We start from the raw sequence: 18,191 nt of genomic DNA on the forward strand, positions 1-18,191 counted from the left end.
GCTGCGAGGTGATTTACACACTCTGCTGACAGAGCGTGCACGGGTCTCTAAACGTATCTGAGGCTTGTGTCGCTGACTGACTGATGCTGTTCCATGGGAGACCGGTGATCATACGGAGCCAGCTGGGGGCCTGCCTGATGCCCCCGTCTCCCCGGCAGTATCCCAACATACACTACAACAGGGAAGAGAAGGGGTGGAGAATCACTCCATCAGTGCAGCTGAGAGATGAATAATTTTTGGCACCTCCTAATTTAGAACTTTTCCATCCCAGCTGGCCATAAGAAGAGCTACAACTTGTAGACATTGTGACCAGTGGCAGTGTGTTATTACCTTTTCAACTCATTTTCTCAGAACAGGTTGCTCTAGCACAACAGAAGGGATTCCTTGTGTAGTATTTACTACATTTTTAAAGAGGTCTGCATAACCCAGATACAAAGAACTCAGAGAAAGACAATGTGGACACTAAGGGTTAACTCACAGATCCATCGGTTGGATTTATAGAGTCGTATGTTCCCCCATCTTCAGCATTCACAAACTGCCCATTAATAAAACACTGATATGGCATCTTCACAGTCATACGGTTGACATCTTTTGAAACCTAACGGCAAAACAAAAACCACAAACTTCAGTTTGTCCTCTGAACTAGCATGTGTGAACTATGACCAATGAACTTCCTGCAGAAAACATTAAGCAGAACAAACATATATTTTGAACGGTTACAATTCATTTGTAGCCCATGTTACGATCCAAATGTAATTTTGAGATCCCATTGATTAGTGTGTGGGATTTAATCTTCAGTTTACCTTCAGAAAAGTTATCTCTATGTCAGGTGATTTGATTCTAACAGCTACAGTTGTACCTTGCATCCTGAACGCCTTGCGCGTCAAATGTTTTGGCTCCCAAATGCTGCAAACCTGGAAGCGATTGTTCCAGTTTGCGAACGTTCTTTGGAATCCGAACATCTGATGTGGCTTCTGCAGCTTCCAATTGGCTGCAGGAGCTTCCTGCAGCCAATTGGAAGCCATGCCTTGGTTTCCAAATGGACTCCATTCGACTTCCAAGGTATGAATGTACTAGAATCAATATTACTATCCTGGTGCCTTCCAATTGGGACTGATGGGAATTATAGTCCAAAAGCACAGCACACTATGTCAAACTATGGCTCAGCTCACAGGAGCAGCAGTCGGACTCAACAAAGAGCAGAGTGGGTGCAATTTCCTCTCTGAGAACCTACATATTTCTACATTTGCTTGGCTTAGTGTTACATGCAAACTGGGCCAATGTATGCCCAGGGATGCACTATGTTCTACAGAGGGTCCTTGCAATGTAAAATTTCTCCCTTACTACACACCTTGTCAATTTACTAGCGTAATGAAATAAAATGGGGGAAAAAATTAAGCTACTAACATAATCAACTACTAATTCTTCCTCCTTGTCTTCTCCCCTGTGCTTTCTGACAACCATTTGAATGAAATCTCCAAACTTGGGCGCCATATAGACATCTTCATTCTGTAGCTCAAGTTCACCACATATTTGCTTAATCTCTTCAATCATCCTTGGGAGACAAAGAAATCAAACAAGTGAAAGTTGACCAAAAACAGTGAAATCAATAGAAAACTGAATGGGACGATCGCATGTGGCTGCCTTCATTTCTCTCCTCCCACCCCTTCTTCACTGACTACATCATGAGTCATTTGAATCTTCATCTTTCAAATGGCATTTTGGAGCCACGCTGTTTTAAATGGGAGACATCAGAGCTTGCGGCCTGGAGGTGCACCTCAGCAGAGGTGCAAGAGTGGATTCAGGCTATGTTCAAGCAACTTAGCTTACACTGAGTGACAAATTGCTCAAAGTGAGGAGTTAGGCTAGAGGTAGTAGTAATATAAGGCTAGATGGAACCCTATTGGCTCCCAAGATCACTTGATCCCTTCCTGGCCTTCAAGCTGGGACTGGTGGTTCTACAATGCAGCAAAGATCAAGCCAAAACGTCTGTCTGCTTGCAATCTGACCAGAGCCAGCCCAGGACATTTTGTTGCCTTAGGTGAAAAACAAAACAGTGCCCTTTCTGCCACAATTCCATGCACAAAAGCTGACTAAACTGGCAGCTGCATCTTACCTTCAACACTGCTGATACCTGAGGGAAGCAACAGGCTAGCTTTAGAAGGTTAGGCTCTGCTTCCAGCATCTCTGAGTTGAGACCTTACAGGAAGTTGGCTTACCTAACAACATCCATAGAAGAAGCTCCAGATTTAAAGAAGTCCGTGGAATCCTCAATTACAGCCACATTGCTCAAAATTCCCTTCCAAATGAACTGCAAGATATGGAAAATGTGTGAGACAATGATACAAACAAATCCATCTACCAATGAAGCAAGTTGGTCTACATATCATGCATTGTAGAAACTAACATCATTGAACTGGGTCCCACTATGGACTTCCCAACTAGCCTGCAATGTTAAGCCAAAGCCCTGAGGTCCAGCTCTGAGGACCTTCTGGCGGTTCCCTCCCTGCGAAGTTACAGGGAACCAGGCAGAGGGCCTTCTCGGTAGTGGTGCCCACCCTGTGGAATGCCTTCCTATCAGATGTCAAGGAAATAAACAACTATCTTACTTTTGGAAAACATCTGGGCAGCTCTGTTTAGGGAAGTTTTTAATGTTTGATGTTTTATCGTGTTTTTAATATTCTGTTGGAAGCCGTCCAGAGTGGCTGAGGAGGACCGACCAGATGGGCAGGGTATAAGTAAGAAATTATTATTATTATTATTACCTGCTTATTATTATTGGCTATTGCATATAGTTTCATTGGATCTCATGTTGTCAGCTGCCCTACGATCCTTCTGAGAGGAAGGCCTAGATATACATTTGATGAATGAATGATATGCATCCTCATGGCCACCTCTCTCTAGTTCTTGAAGTTCCCACACCACTTGTGGTTCTGCATGGAATTGCCTAAATATGGAACCTGTCAGGGGCTGGCAGGGCTTTGAGGAATGTGTGGCAGGGGCAGGGGCAGGGGCAGGGGCAGGGGCAGGGGCAGGGGCAGGGGCAGGGGCAGGGGCAGGGCTGATCAAGGCTGATCCAGAGGAAGGGGCCAGTGATTTATGGAGTTTTGTGCCACCTGTGACTCTACAATTCTATGATTATTGTTCACTGAGTTCAAAGAGACTTATTCCCAGGTAAGTGTGTGGAACCTTATTTATTACTTAGGTAAAGGTAAAGGGACCCCTGACCATTAGGTCCAGTCGTGACCGACTCTGGGATTGCGGCGCTCATCTCTCTTTATTGGCCAAGGGAGCCAGCGTTTGTTCGCAGACAGCTTCCGGGTCATGTGGCCAGCATGACTAAGCTGCTTCTGGTGAACCAGAGCAGTGCACGGAAATTCCGTTTACCTTCCCGCCAGAGCGGTACCTATTTATCTACTTGCACTTTGACATGCTTTTGAACTGCTAGGTTGGCAGAAGCGGGAACCGGACAACAGGAACTCACCCCGTTGCGGGGATTCAAACAGCCAACCTTCTGATCGGCAAGTCCTAGGCTCTGTGGTTTAACCCACAGTGCCACCGCGCACTAAAATGTTCTAGGCTTTGTAGAAAGGCTAAAAAGCACAGTGTGTGCCTCCAGGTTTAAAAGCCCCCTGCACACATTCATCGATTTTCTCTCTCAAAACACAGAAATGGTTTACCTTGATATTTTCTGCCATCTCTTTCTCTTCTTCAGTAAGTTCTATGGCAGACAGCTTATCAGCGGAGAAGTATTTAGATGCTGGTATCATTCTCCCATCTTCAAACTGTAGATTTCTTACCAGCAACTACAGAAAAAGAAACAAATATAAAAAGAAGCTAGCGGTGTAAAAAACACACAAAAAACTGTAATAAACAAAGCCCCCATTCTAAGCTTTTATAATTATTAACAAGGCAGCAATACGCTTTTTTTTTAAACCCACCCTCAACCAGCAGGTTCCATTTAAAGATCCAATACTAAGAATAGTTAAAACAAATCAAAGCCACAGAAATAGGGCGACACATATCTCAGGTGTCACAGGGCAGGGTAAAACTGTGCATCTTCAGAATCCTAGAATCACAGTGCCATCACAAAGTCAGTCCTTGTTTTGAATGGCATAATATTCACATTGTAATCATTGGGGTTTTTCCTTGATGTTATCCACCACTTATAATTTTGGTTCAAACTCTATGATTCTATGATCACTTAGAATTGCAGTTCATTCTTATGTCCAAACCCCAAGACTGCTTCTGAAATGCTTACCATCTTTCCATCACTGCCAAACAGAACCAGCCCATTCTGCGTTACAAGACCAGGTTTTGCAGCACCTTTTATTGCCAGTTCTTCACCCAGAGGTGGTGAACCATGAAGTAATGATGACCCATAGAAAGTAACCATCTGTATTTAATACATATAAAAAAGATTATTATTTTTTACAAAAAGGAAAAAAATCAGCAAACAGTGGGCAGCAATGCCTGGATTTTACACAACTGGCCAAGTTGGATAGAACCAATCTATTTGGTCTTGCCTTTCAGTGGTACTTTATGGGGAAACTCCTGTTGTAAACTATATCGTGCAAGAGGAATATTTCGGTGCCAATTATAAGTGCATCTAAATCATGGATGAGGAACTTGTGGTCCTCCAGATGTTGTTGGATTGCAACTCCAGCAGCTTCAGCAATAATGGACAATGGCCCTCAGTGTTGAGAGGTGTGTTCCAACAACATCTGGAGGGCCACAGGTTCCCTTCCCTGATCTAAATGAAAGTCCTTGGCAAAAGTATGATTCAAGAGATAAAAGCAAAAGAGTATCATTTCTTTGTCATTAATATATTTTACATTAGAAGCACCTACTGGCTATGTTACCAAGGCTGGATCGAGACACATCAAAGAAGTGTTTCAGTTGAAAGCATTGTAAATTTAAACAGGGAAAACAGAAAACGGGACTCCACGTTGCCACAATGTTCTGTTGCACATACAACGCATATAAATAGCTTTTATATACCAGTCTAGCTGAGTCCTAAATCATTATTCTTTCAGCAGTCATGTACTGATCCTCATTCTTGATAAGATCTTGATCTATACTCATTTGGTTATCAAAAGGCAACAGAATATGCTTGTTGTAATGTACATTGTTTACCTTGTCATCAATCATTGCCCAAGCTCCAGGTACTTTATCATGCCCTCGGATCCAGTTGTGCAAAGCTGCAGCTGGTTGATCCCAAGAAATCTAGGAAACCAAAATGCACAAGTTACTTGATCCTACTTACATACCATATTATACTGTTAAGCCATTCCAAATAAAAAAATTCCTTCCAGTAGCACCTTAGTGACCAGCTAAGTTTGTTATTGGTATGAGCTTTCGTGTGCATGCACACTTCTTCAGATACACACGAAATGTATCTTCAGATACACACAAAAGCTCATACCAATAACAAACTTAGTTGGTTTCTAAGGTGCTACTGGAAGGAATTTTTTTATTTTGTTTTGACTACGGCAGACCAACAAGGCTACCAACCTATATCTAAGCCATTCCAAATATTGGTTAATTGGTCAAGGGCTGTGTTAGGACTTCATGATAATCTATGGCTTACTGGGACAAAAGCCCCTACCTTTCTTCCTCCAGTATGTCCACAAGCAGATTGAAAGCTTTCACTTGTTTTTTTATATATAAAAGTGTTTTTTGTTTTTGTTTTTCAAAAAGAACGTAAGAACAAAACCCCCTTTATTAAACATTTTCTCTCCCCACTCACCCCCATCCCCTGATCACAGAACCCTATGGGGAAATGTTTTTCCAAAGTTTCAAATGTGAGTCTAGTGGTGTCCTGTCGAGTACATGATGAAAGGATACAACGTTTCTATAAAATTGTCCTTCTCTCCTTTTCCAGCTAAAGCTTTAACTTCCTTGGTCAGTTGTTTTCCCCCCTGAAAGTGCTATGGTCCAAACTTTTTGTTTCCATTGTGACATTTGCCAAATGTTCAAAGGATTTCCAGTTTGGGGCAACAAGTTGTCGAACTGCTAATAACAGAAGAGGAATCAATTCTTTGTACTGTATCTCAGACTGACATTTTCATTTTTAAATATTGATAACAATACTAAAGTTGGGGTACAAGTAACACTTTGCTTGGGGATCAAACTTATTTCCTCAACAGCATTCTTCCAAAATGATTGTAATTTATAATGCCCACATTCATTTAATCCTTGTGCAATGAGGCAAAATACTTTTCAGATGTTACTAAGAGTGCTATTTTGTGAGACAGATTGCAACAGTTGTAAAAAAGAAAATAAAGGTAAAGAGAGCATCTTCTGTCTCAGGATACTGGCAATGTCCTTATGTAGAAAGCATTGCAATATGGTAAGGAATGAACCTTAGCCTAAAATCCTGTAGGATTACACTGTTAGTCAAGAGGTCTACTTCTGTACAAGTTAAGATTTGCTTGTCTTTTTCTTCTGTTACCTAGTCCATCCAAAAAAAAAAAAAAAAAAAAGAGGCTTACTTGGCATAAATAAGTAAAGGAAACCAGAGGTGGCTGATCTGTGGCACTCCAGATGTTGCTGAACTGTAACTTCTGCTGTCCTTGACTGCTGGTCATGGTTCCTGGGGCTGATACAAGTTGTAGATCAACAACATCTGGAGGGCCACATGTTAACCTGTACTAAGGAACTGACATGAATTTATTTTTGTGTGTGTGGTGGTCTTTAATAGTTCATCTGTAACCGCTTATATCCTTGCAAGCAGTGTGTTATGATCCTTGCATTAATAATGACACAGAAACCTTTTTTTTCCAGAACAGATATTCCATAGAAAAGGAAAAACTGGTGATTTTTTTTTATTTTTTTTAATAGGCTGAGTTAAAGGGAAGAACAGCTGTTGCATATAAATTGATCTCTCACTGGAGATGCCAGGCAGGTCAGGATGTTTCTAATTATAAATGTCTTCTGTGGAGGGGAGGCATGTTGCACTTTCTTGGAATTCATTCAAGAAAGAGGGTGAGGAGGTTAGCTGTCTTATGACTGTCATAACATAGGCCTACTACAATTAAAAATCAAATCTGGATCAAAACAGATAAATCATGGATTAATGGACATTTCCTGTTAAAAGCAATTGGGACTGAATTCGAACAGCAGTAAAGTTCCTTGTTGACATTAATCTGGGGGATTTGGGATGAAGTCACAGTCAGCACAGCAATAAACGTGTGGATAGAATAAAGTTATAGTCCAGTTATAATGTTGTTGGACTCCAACTCCCATCAGCCCTAGCTTGCATGGCCAATGGTCAGGGGTGATGGGAGTTGTAGTCTACCTACAGATGTTGGTTACTACTGTTTAATAGTTCTTTCAATGAATAAATTAGTTATGGAAAGAGGAACATTCTGAGTGTTTATGAAACGTATGTAGAAAGTGTCAAATTTGGCCCTTGTTGGAGGAAACCAGCACAGAGGAAGATCCAGAACATTCTTCTAGTTTTTCAAGTAATAGTTTATAGATTTCTTACATAACATGGTGTTTTAGTTTAAATTGCACATTGATTTGAGCTCACCAGTACGTGCGGTGTTCCAATTCATTTCGTAAATTAATACATTCAGTAAATAAATACATTCTACAGGGATGAACATTAGTGGCAAACTTACAAATGACACTTTTGTCTTTTGTCATTGGCTGCATTTGAATGTAATGCCAAACCATGGTTTAGTGTGAAGTGTATAGGCCTGACCTCCACCAGGGCTTGTGCAATCCCTGCTATCCCCTTCTCCTGCGTGTCTGAGGAGGAGTAGTTTGGAGGCTTTACCTTTTGCTTTTAGTTAATCACAGTTTGTCATGTTGTCTGAATGAGGAACTTTATTTTACACTAACTATGTTCAGTTTAAATGAACCAGCTTTACAAACCACAGTTTCAAGTTATCTTGTTTTGAAACTAATCATAGTTCATGATTCCCAGTTTGGACAAAGCTGACAAACTAAAGCAAAAGCTCCCAACTCCTTGCTTTAAGAGGAGAGGGAGATTGTAGAATCCCATTCATGTTATGCAAAGCTAAACCATGGTTTAGGATCATGCCCAAATACAGCCATTATACCAGAAACCACAGCCACACCTTGGGCCATAAGCACACTGTTGCCAACAATACCTCTGCATTTTCTTTCTTCTGAATGCCTTCATACGTTGCCCCTTCTTCCGGCTGAGTTATATGAGGAGCTTTACCATCAGCAATTAACTGTACAGCTTCTACCTAAACAAAACAACAACAACACAGTTTTGATTGCTCTAGGAATCACAATGTTGTTAAATCATTTTTATAGCTATTTAAAGGACCAATTCAAGCATGTGTGATAGTTGCTTGAAAATCCTATCGAGGGATCAGCATATCAATAGCATTTTATTGGTAGTATTTGTTGCCATGTATTGCCTCAGTACATCTGAACTATAGGCACTTCCACACTGTTCTCAGACAGGATTTAATTACATATCAGCAAATTCAGGTTGTGTAGTTATAGTTGATTAGGAAGTCTTCCATAAAAACCTGCTTCCTGAGGATTTTTTTTTTTTATGAAGAAAGTGAATGGAAAGTGTGCAATAGCACTTTCTTTGACACAGCATCTAACGTCCGCACAAATAAATTGGAATGAAAGCTCATTAAGCGGCCAACACTGCCTAATTTCCATGCAAAAACGAAACCAAACCAGGATGAATTCCCGGTAAATAGGTCTGGAAGTGCCCTATGAAGTTCTAAATTCAACCCTAAATTAACCTTCATTTTATTATATTCAGTTAAATATTCAGTAACTTCCTGGATAGGCCTCAGCCCCATGACCATAACAGAAATGCAATAATGTTGGCCTACTTCACTAGATTATTGCGGTAATGTGTAGTGGTTAGAGTGTCAGAAGAGGACCTATGAGACGAGGGTTCAAATCCCCACACTGATTGTTTTTATTGTTTATGTAATGAATCATGCAGAAATTCTGGTTTTAGTATGCTGGCTGTTTGCCGTAATAATAAACATTGACATTGACACTTACCGGGTGACCTCAGGCCAGTCACTGCCTCTCAGCCTAATCTACCTCACAGGGTTGTTATGGGGATTGAATGAGGAGGGGAAGAACCATGTACACCACCTTGAGCTCCTTGGAGAAAAAGGTGGGATATAAATGCAACAAATAATAATATATGTGAAAATGTTTGAGCTGTTAGAAAACTGCTAACTAAACAGCAGGTAGTATTATTACCAAATATCTGTCTGACAGTTTGTGCCATATTCTTCTCCAGACCAAAACTCTGATTTTTGAAGTGCCCAGCGACATGGCTTTTTAGCTCAGATTGTCTTACCATAGCTTTTATTCCTTCTGGGAAAAGAAAGCGATTGTACAGGTCATCAACAGTATCATTTGGGGCAACATCACATTCCCTCTGTAGGAGAATTGGCCCTGTGTCCAGACCATCATCGGCCCAGAAAATGGTGAAGCCAGCCTTCTTATCCCCTTGGATTAAAGTCCTGAATGTAAGCAAAAAGTGAGGTATGAATGAGATCAAATGTCTTGATAAAGCAATATCATTTCATTATTTGCAGCTATGAGACAGGTGCATAGATTGCCTTGCAAACTTTGGAAGAGTCTTTTAAAAAAACCCTCCCGTCTTACATGATCTTAAGCCAGTCTGGCTGAAACTGATGGGCACTGGAGTCGAAATACATCTGGAAGGCCACCAGTTGCCCTTCCCTGTACTATAGTGGGTAGATAGCTACTCCGTGCCTGCTCCCTCTTCATCCTTCAGCCTCCCACCCTTGCCACCTCCCATGCAAATGGATGCTCAGCTAGGCTTTTATCAAGCCTACTCACCAATTGATTGCAGAAGCACCTCTATGACGGGGAAGGATTGATGGATGGTAAATAATGGAACCATGCTTCGGACTGTCAATAACATCCATGGGAATGAACTGTGTGCAGTACGGAAGGACGTTCAGCTCTGCTCCAACTGATTTGTAGGCTTCGATAACTTCCTCGATTGGCTTGCCCTTAACTCTCCACCTTGGGAACTTAAACACAGGGGTTCCATCCTTTTCTGCAGCTGATGCTGGCAAATAAGGGGAAAAGACCACTTGCAAATATTCTTGGTGACTGAAAAACTGACATAGATAGGTAAAATATGTAAGGACAAAGCAAGCCCCCTTCTCACCCTGCTTTAGCAGTTGGAGCCAGCCAGGTGTAGACCAGGTATGGAGAACCTCCTGGAAGGGCTTCTAATTTGGCCCACAGAGCAGTTTTCCCCAAGCCACCTGACCCATCCCTGACCAGCAGTGACTTCAAGTCCCGCTGGGATTGGCTACACCCTAAAGTTTCTAATTGGGAATTTTATCCACTGACTACCAGTGACTTCAGCCCCACAGGGATGGGCTAGGAACTTTCTTTGCAGCGCAGCTTGAAGTGAAGACATGATGGAAAAGAAAAATGGGTCACCTGACATCATGGTGCCGTCAGGTGATCGATAGGTGGAAAGCCCCACCCACTTATCAAAGTGGGGAAAATTAAGGATCCAGGCCACTGGGCTGAAAAGGTTCCTCACTCCTGATCTAGACCATGTATAGGGTGCCTATGTGTCCTCTTTTATGGACAACAGTTCTCTATTTAAACAGACGTTCTTGAAGTTGCCTATCCAGAGTTAGCACTTGGACAGCAAGCTGGGTAGGCACCATCTCAAGATGGTGAGATGGACAGTATTTTTTATTTAATCATATAAATGTGTATTTATAAGTATAAATTAGCATGTGTACATATTGTGCAAATTTGCATCCACTTTCAGTGATGTGTTTTCTCTTTACTTGAGCAATCCTTGTGAGAGAAGACAAGACATTGTAGGCTGTTGGAGGATGGATGGCGGCTAGCAGGTTGAGGTTGAATCCTGACAAGATAGAAGCACTATTTTTGGGGACAGGGGGCAGGCAGATGTGGAGGACTCCCTGGTCCTGAATGGGGCAACTGTGCCCCTGAAGGAGCAGGTGTGCAGCCTGGGAGTCATTTTGGACTCACAGCTGTCCATGGAGGCACAGGTCAATTCTGTGTCCAGGGCAGCTGTCTACCAGCTCCATCTGGTACGCAGGCTGAGACCCTACCTGCCTGTGAAATGTGGTGCATGCTCTAGTTATCTCCTGCTTGGGATACTGCAATGCGCTCTACATGGGGCTACCTTTGAAGGTGACCCGGAAACTGCAACTAATCCAGAATGCGGCAGCTAGACTGGTGACTGGCCGCCGAGACCATATAACACCAGTCTTGAAAGACCTACATTGACTCCCAGTACGTTTCCGAGCACAATTCAAAGTGTTGGTGCTGACCTTTAAAGCCCTAAATGGCCTTGGCCCAGTATACCTGAAGGAGCATCTCCACCCCCATTGTTCAGTCCAGACACTGAGGTCGGGCTCTGAGGGCCTTCTGGTGGTTCCCTGAGAAAAGTGAGGTTACAGGGAACCAGGCAGAGGGCCCAGTGGCAAAGCAAGCCGATCGGGCGCCTGGGGTGGGGCCAGCCGGGGCAGGACGCTCCGCAGGACCTCTGAGTAGTCTGCCTGCCTCCTACTACTCAGCTGCCCTACGGCTGGGGGGAGGCAGTGGGCAGACCATTTGGGCAGCGTGGAGCCTGCATGTGCCAAAGCCACTACATCTCTCCCAGGAGAGATGCATGGCTCAGGTGCGCTGCAGGCCCCGTGGTGAGTGCCACCCGGCATTTTGTCACCCCCCTCAGTGGTGACACCTGGGGTGACCCGCCCAAATGCACCCTGCTTCCTCTGCCCCTGAGAGGGCCTTCTCAGTAGTGGCACCTACACTGTGGAATGCCCTCCCATCAGATGTCAAGGAAATAAATAACTATCTGACTTTTTGAAGACATCTGAAGGTAGCCCTATTAAGGGAAGTTCTTAATATTTGATGTTTTATTGTGCTTTTAATATTCTGTTGAGAGCCACTCAGAGTGGCTGGGAAAACCCAGCCAGATGGGCAGATTATAAATATATTATTGTTGTTGTTGTTATGTCTTCCTACGGATGCTTCAGATCTTACGACAATACTGGAGTGGCGCAGGAAGGGCTATAATTTGGTGCTATAATTTGGCGTCTAATGTTGAAGCCTGTGATTGAATTTGTTCAGCTCAGCACAGGGCAAAACAGCTGTGCGTTTGGTGAAGAAATTGGATGGCTGCTTCACAACAAACCCAGCAGCAGCACATCTCAGCACACAGAAAGCAAAATGAGCATGGGTCACTGCATTGTTACTGTTTTAAAAAATGATAGTCACAGAAAAAAGGTGGAGTACTTACCCAAAGGGTCGGCCTTTCCATTTTTGTCTGGGACTGTGAACACTCCCACAACTTTGTGGCCTTCCTTTTGCAAGTGCTTGTAGACCTCTTGCCCAAAAAGGCTCTGGCCTATCAAAGCTAGCTTTAGTTTATTTTGGTAATAAGCCTGTCAACAAAAGACCTGAAGAGTTAGCTTGTTCTTCTGTAAATCTTGTATTGCTTCTTACTCAGTTAAGTTGTCCGGCGGACAAGGATAGCAATTCATCATAGGAGGAAATGTGCACATCATGTGTGCTTGGTCACCTTGTGCAGGGGTAAGTCCATCAGCTCACAGAATTCTTTTTGCATAATTTTAACCCTCTGAACTTGATGGATACGTTTGCACATGACCATTCCACATCCTATCTAGCAGCTCTGGGGGAACATAGGAAGCTGCCTTCTACAGAGTCAGACCATAGAGGCAGATTTAGGGCACCGCGACCGGTGCTGCTGCCCTGGGCACCAAGCAGGGTTGTGGGGTGGGCACACTGCAACTCAGTGGGCACACTGCAACTCTGACATAGTGAATTGAGCAGAACGGAAGGTGAGAGGTGGCAGTGGGGGTGATTTTTGACCTTGCACAGGGTGCTGCTAAAATTTGAAAGACCGAAGCCCACCTCTGCAGACCACTGCATTCATCTAGCTCAGTATTATCTAAAGTGAGTGGCAGCTGCTCTCCAGGTTTCAGGCAGGAGTCTCTCCCAGACCTCCTGGTAGGGATGGAACCAGGGGCCCTGGGAAAGCAGATGCTCTACTTCTGAGCTATGGCATTTTCCTTGGATGATTTTCAGTTCCTAGCAATGCATAGCTGGGCACTAAAATAGCTGCTCCAGGAGATACCGTATCTCTGTAGCTAATTCATCATATAAAAAAACAGGATTCCTTTCTGTTTCTATGGTGGGATCCTTTTCCAGCAAAGAAACTTCTTGTGGCAACCTAAATCAAAGCCCCTCCCCATCCATATGCAATGTGCTGTCGTCAGCCATTCGTTCTCATATTTAGCATTGCTGATGCAATCCAAGCTGCTCGGCTTAAGCCTTCTTCCTATAGCAATCCCTTGACACAGTTCCCCCTCTCCATTCAAACTACTGCTGACGCTGCACCAGACAGTGTTGTCAAACACAGTGTACCATCCAGGTTTCTGAAAAGCAGCAGTCAGCTGGCAGAGCCTGCGAATTTCACTGTCGAGACTGGAATGCCTCCCTTACTTGTACACACATTTTTAAGGAGGAACTAAAGGGCCCCTTTGAGGGACGCGGGTAGCACTGTGGGTTAAACCTAGGTTAAGCCTAGGACTTGCTGATCAGAAGGTCAGCGGTTCGAATCCGCACGACGGCGTGAGCTCCCGTTGCTCGGTCCCAGCTCCTGCCCACCTAGCAGTTCGAAAGCACTTAAAATTGCAAGCAGATAAATAGGTACCACTCCGGCGGGAAGGAAAATGGCGTTTCCATGTGCTGCTCTGGTTCGCCAGAAGCGGCTTAGTCATGCTGGCCACATGACCCGGAAGCTGTACGCCGGCTCCCTAGGCCAATAAAGTGAGAAGAGTGCCACAACCCCAGAGTCAGACATGACTGGACCTAATGGTCAGGGGTCCCTTTACCTTTAAAGGGCCCCTTTGCCCCCCCTACCTGAAATCCAACCACAAGTGCATTTCAACCATACTTCTAAAATGGACCTTTGAGTGACAACAGCAGATCTCCTGCCTCCAGAAAACAAATGTTGCTATAATGGTGCAGGTGCAGGTATAATTTGGGGTGCTCCATCTGGTCCCCCACTTCCAGCACCTGCAGAAACCGCCTACTTGGCCATTGGACCTACTATTGGTCTTGTCCACTAAATCTGCCAGAGAATATTGCAATAGTCCACAAATATCCATGGCACTCTTGTAATCACGTTCAAACCCAGAAATCACCAAAGCAGCCGCCTTGTGTCTAGGTTTGCAGAAATAGCATACGTGGCTAAGAAATGCATGCCTGGAGTGCCTGGGGTTCCTTACAGGTGAGCAAGCATAGGAGGGATGGAGTGCCTAGAAACCATGCAGACTGCTAGAAGAGGGAAATCCCCTCATCCATGCCTAGAAGAATTGCAGCTCTTCTGCCAGCCCCCAAGAATCTAATTCACTATTAGGGAAGAGCCATAGCTCAGCCGCTTTGCATGCATAAGGTCTCAGGTTCAGTCCCCAACATTTCCAGGTAAGGCTAGGAATGTCCTCTGTCTGGAATCCCAGAGAGCGCCTGCCAGTCAGTGTAGCTAGATGGACCAACAATCTGAACTGGTATAAGGCAGCTTCTTGTGTCTCTAGTTACAGGCTGGCAACTTGGGGGAGTTTATCTACAATTCTGGTATAATGTTGGAGACCTGGTTCCTGGAAGACTTGGGTTCCAGTCCCTGCTTGGCTGTGAAGCCTGGTGGGTGACCTTGAACTATCTCTCAGTCCAGTTTACTATGCAGGGTTGTTTTTAAAAATTATCCTGTTATAGCTCTGTGAAAGCTGCCTTAAGGGTTTTTTTGGAAGAAGACAGCAGACGTGACACAATTATAGTCCTTGATTAAATAAATGTGCCACCCTTGAGTGAGAACGTTGCATTTCCCTGGGGTTTGGGGGCATAAGATGCAACAACTGCAGCCAAATGCAATCTAGGGAATGAAGATGGGCCCATAAGAAAGGGAAGGGAGCAAGTGCATGCACACATGCATGCACACACACACACACACACACATACACACGAAAGACTCAAAGCACAACCTTTCCACAAGCAGGGTAACACAACACCAAACTTGAACTGACCATCCCGTTGTAGGGAAGAGGTTTCCCCCCCACACACAGGTAAGATCTTTACCATCCATGGTGCTGATATATTATTTTAGGGAATAAAAACCTTACCTTTAAGAGCATCCCACACAAGAAGTCACTTTTCACTACTATCACCAGTGCCCAAATACCTCTGACAAGTTTGTTTCTTTGGTGTGTGTTTTCAAATTGTCCATTCACATTATGAAAGGCCCACTGGCCTCCCTTCTCCTCCACTCCAACCCTTTCCCATCTAATTTGCTGCCTTGTGAACCAAAACGCGCCCAAATCCTTGCAAGAACCATCAAAGCACAAGGGACACCTCTTGGCAAAAAAGCCTCTTTCCCTTCCCGGGGGGGGGGGGGGGAGAAGGCAGCGACGACAGCATCCTTCTTATCTGCTCCTGCAGTTCAGTTTTTTTTATACTCACCGTGGCGGTGGAGGAAAATTTCCTGAGCAAGTGGTTGGCTTTGGAGAGCATCGCTGCGCCTGAGAGAGCCGGTCCAGAATAATTATAATGGGAGCAGCTTCAAGAGCGAACCATTTCTTGGCCAGCGGAGAGAGAGAAATGAAATTCTAGGAGATCGCTTGTCCAGCTTTTGGTACCCAGCAAGCAGCGGCAGCAGCGTCTAGTCTGATGCAACCCAAGCAAGCTGCCTCTGGCCGCCGGCCAGCCAGAAGCGAGCTCCGCGGGCGCGCGCAAATGGGAGGCGCGCCAGCAGCTCCGCCGCGCCAGCAGTGGAGAGGCGGGGGCCCGCCTGGCCGCTTGGCTTCCCCTCGCCCCCCCAAAAAACAAAGAGAGGCCTGCCTGGTGGGAGATGTGCCTTCAAAGCAGGAGGGACCCTGCGCTTAGCACTGGGGGAGAAGTAAAGTCCCCCCCTTTGGGGGAGAAGTAAAGTCCCGCACCCTGTATTTTTCGCCTGGGAACAGGCAGAAAATTCAACAGGTAGATGGTTTTCCAGCAGCCACGAGGAGGGAGGGGCCGTAGCTGAGCGGCAGAGCATCTGCTTTGCATGCAGGTCGCAGGTTCAAACCCAAGCATCTCCAGGTAGAGCTGGGAATGTTCCCTGTCTGGGACCCTGGAAAGCTGCTGCCGGTAGACAGTACTGAGCTAAAGGGACCAATGGGCAAACTAGATCTAAAGCAGCTTCCTACGTATCCTAAGAATAGTGAAGATACACTGGTGGGTCCAGCGGTTGGCCTTGGGGTCTCAAATTTCAGTAGCACCCTATGCAATGCCAACATTTGGTGCCCCCAGCCTCTCATCTTCCATTCTACATCACAGTTGCTGTGGCCCTGAGTCCAACCAGACTGGTTGTGCTCCCCTAAATCCCTAAATCTGGTGGGTGAGAGGCTGAACTACCTGGTTCAAATCCTTGCGTTTGGTGTGCATTCACTAGGTGATCTAGTTTATTTTGAAGATCTTAAGCCGCCTTTCAGGGTGCACTGCCTTCACAGGTGTTGAATCAGTTACCAATCAGTACCAGGGTGGGTTATAACATTCAAAAAACATGGTGTAATGGTTAGAGTGTTGGACTAGGACTTAGGCCAGCCACCATCTTTCAGCCTAACCCGCTTCACAAGTTTGTTGTGAGGATGAAATGGGAAGGAGGAGAACCAGGTACACCACCTTGAGCTCCTTGGAATAAAAAAGTAGTATATAAGTTTGACTAAATAAATATAGAGTATTAAAAACAGTTCAGAACAACTTAACAATCCCAGAAATGAGACAAGTGCCCTGCATTTTTATATTTAGGTGGCTATCGAAATTTTTCTTTAATAAGGCTTTCCCTGATGTGTGCGACCCGGTCATTTATAGAAGAATCATTGTACCATTGTAAAAATGGTTCTGCTTTGTTTTGCCCACCTTTCCTCATCTTTTACATTTTATTTCATTGAATTTCTTCCTTAAAATGTATATACCGCTTGATTGTTATTTATTTTCCCGCTGAAAAATCTCTTTAAAGAGCTTCCAAGGAATTTAAGTCTTATGAAACCTGTTGTGTTGGGCTGTGATATCCTAAAATCTGACAGGAAGTATTTCCAAATAAGGGCCATCTAACAGCTCCAGTACAAAATATATACGAAGGAAAAATTCTCTCACAGCAGGACATCTCAGCACCACAAGATGTCAAATAGGAGTATTTTATTTCAAAGAACTCTCTCAGCAGCTTTAACACATAAACGACACACCTCTTTCGTTCCTCTGATTTATAAAATGTTTTTGTCTTGCAGGATCAGGTAGGAGGCAAGTGGTTTCATGAAAGACTGAGCTTGCGCTCAACCCTGCAGGGATTCTTTATGTGGGAAAGTCACAGTGTTCTTTTTACTGGGCACGTATTTCATGTTTTCTGCTCAGCAGGTGTAACTGTGTGTCAAAAGTGGCCATTAATTGCAATATTTTTTCCCCTTTGCCCCAAAAGGAAGGAGAAACTGGGTGGTAGTTAACCACATTTTCCCTCAGAATAGACGCATTGATATTAATGAACATGATTAACTTAGGTCCATTAATTACTGTACCTGTTTTTATTTTAAATCCCACTATCTATTTTCCAACGACAATCAGGTAGCCTAACCAGCATGGCTGATCAATTTCATAATACTGTGTGAAATTTGAAACTGCTGCTACTAATCCTCCTTATCCGTTGGTTATTTTCTAGTATTGGCTTTGACCCTTTCCTGCTCACATGAAGCCATTTCTGAGACTCTGCCTGTACAACATTTATAATTCAGATAGAGTTCTGTTTAAGACATCTCTGCTTTATTCTTATCTCTTTATCTTCTTACAAACCAGTGAAGTGGTATCTGTTCCTCTGTAGCCGTTTTTCAAGTTTTACTGTGCTCTGAAGCAAGTTTTCACAAGAAAGAAGCCTTTCATGTTTTAGTTTTGATTTGGGGGGGGGGGCGGGGGCTTCTGCTTGACTGCTTAGGATACCTTAAAAAGATAATAACTATGGTTGGATTGAATTACTGCCAAAGGGTGTGTCTCTACCCCCTACCCCATGCTCTTTGCAAAAAGCAATGGTGAGTCTTTTATTACTGATTTTGCTGTCATCCGTATTGCTGCATGAGTTAGAAAGGGTG

General features: G+C 44.1%; 1 protein-coding gene across 2 annotated transcripts in view; it reads right to left on the minus strand.

Moving 5' to 3' along the window:
* The window catches only part of ALDH1L2 (aldehyde dehydrogenase 1 family member L2), a 31,487-nt gene extending 15,717 nt beyond the window's left edge, over positions 1-15,770 (minus strand). The window contains exons 1-11 of one of the 2 annotated variants that reach the window (XM_081879259.1): positions 15,538-15,770; positions 12,299-12,443; positions 9,832-10,066; positions 9,323-9,488; positions 8,124-8,225; positions 5,137-5,226; positions 4,262-4,396; positions 3,681-3,806; positions 2,220-2,311; positions 1,408-1,555; positions 479-598 (exon numbers count right to left, since the gene is read on the minus strand). In XM_081879259.1, the coding sequence (XP_081735385.1) occupies positions 479-598; positions 1,408-1,555; positions 2,220-2,311; positions 3,681-3,806; positions 4,262-4,396; positions 5,137-5,226; positions 8,124-8,225; positions 9,323-9,488; positions 9,832-10,066; positions 12,299-12,443; positions 15,538-15,588 (1,410 nt within the window). In that variant the 5' untranslated portion in view covers positions 15,589-15,770. The remainder of the gene's footprint in view (positions 1-478; positions 599-1,407; positions 1,556-2,219; positions 2,312-3,680; positions 3,807-4,261; positions 4,397-5,136; positions 5,227-8,123; positions 8,226-9,322; positions 9,489-9,831; positions 10,067-12,298; positions 12,444-15,537) is intronic. The other variant, XM_081879260.1, reaches the window with a different exon arrangement.
* Between the last annotated feature and the right edge of the window lie 2,421 nt (positions 15,771-18,191).

Source organism: Podarcis erhardii (genome assembly GCF_964252035.2).
Source record: "Podarcis erhardii genome assembly, chromosome: 10".
In the NCBI taxonomy this organism is placed as follows: Eukaryota; Metazoa; Chordata; class Lepidosauria; order Squamata; family Lacertidae; genus Podarcis; species Podarcis erhardii.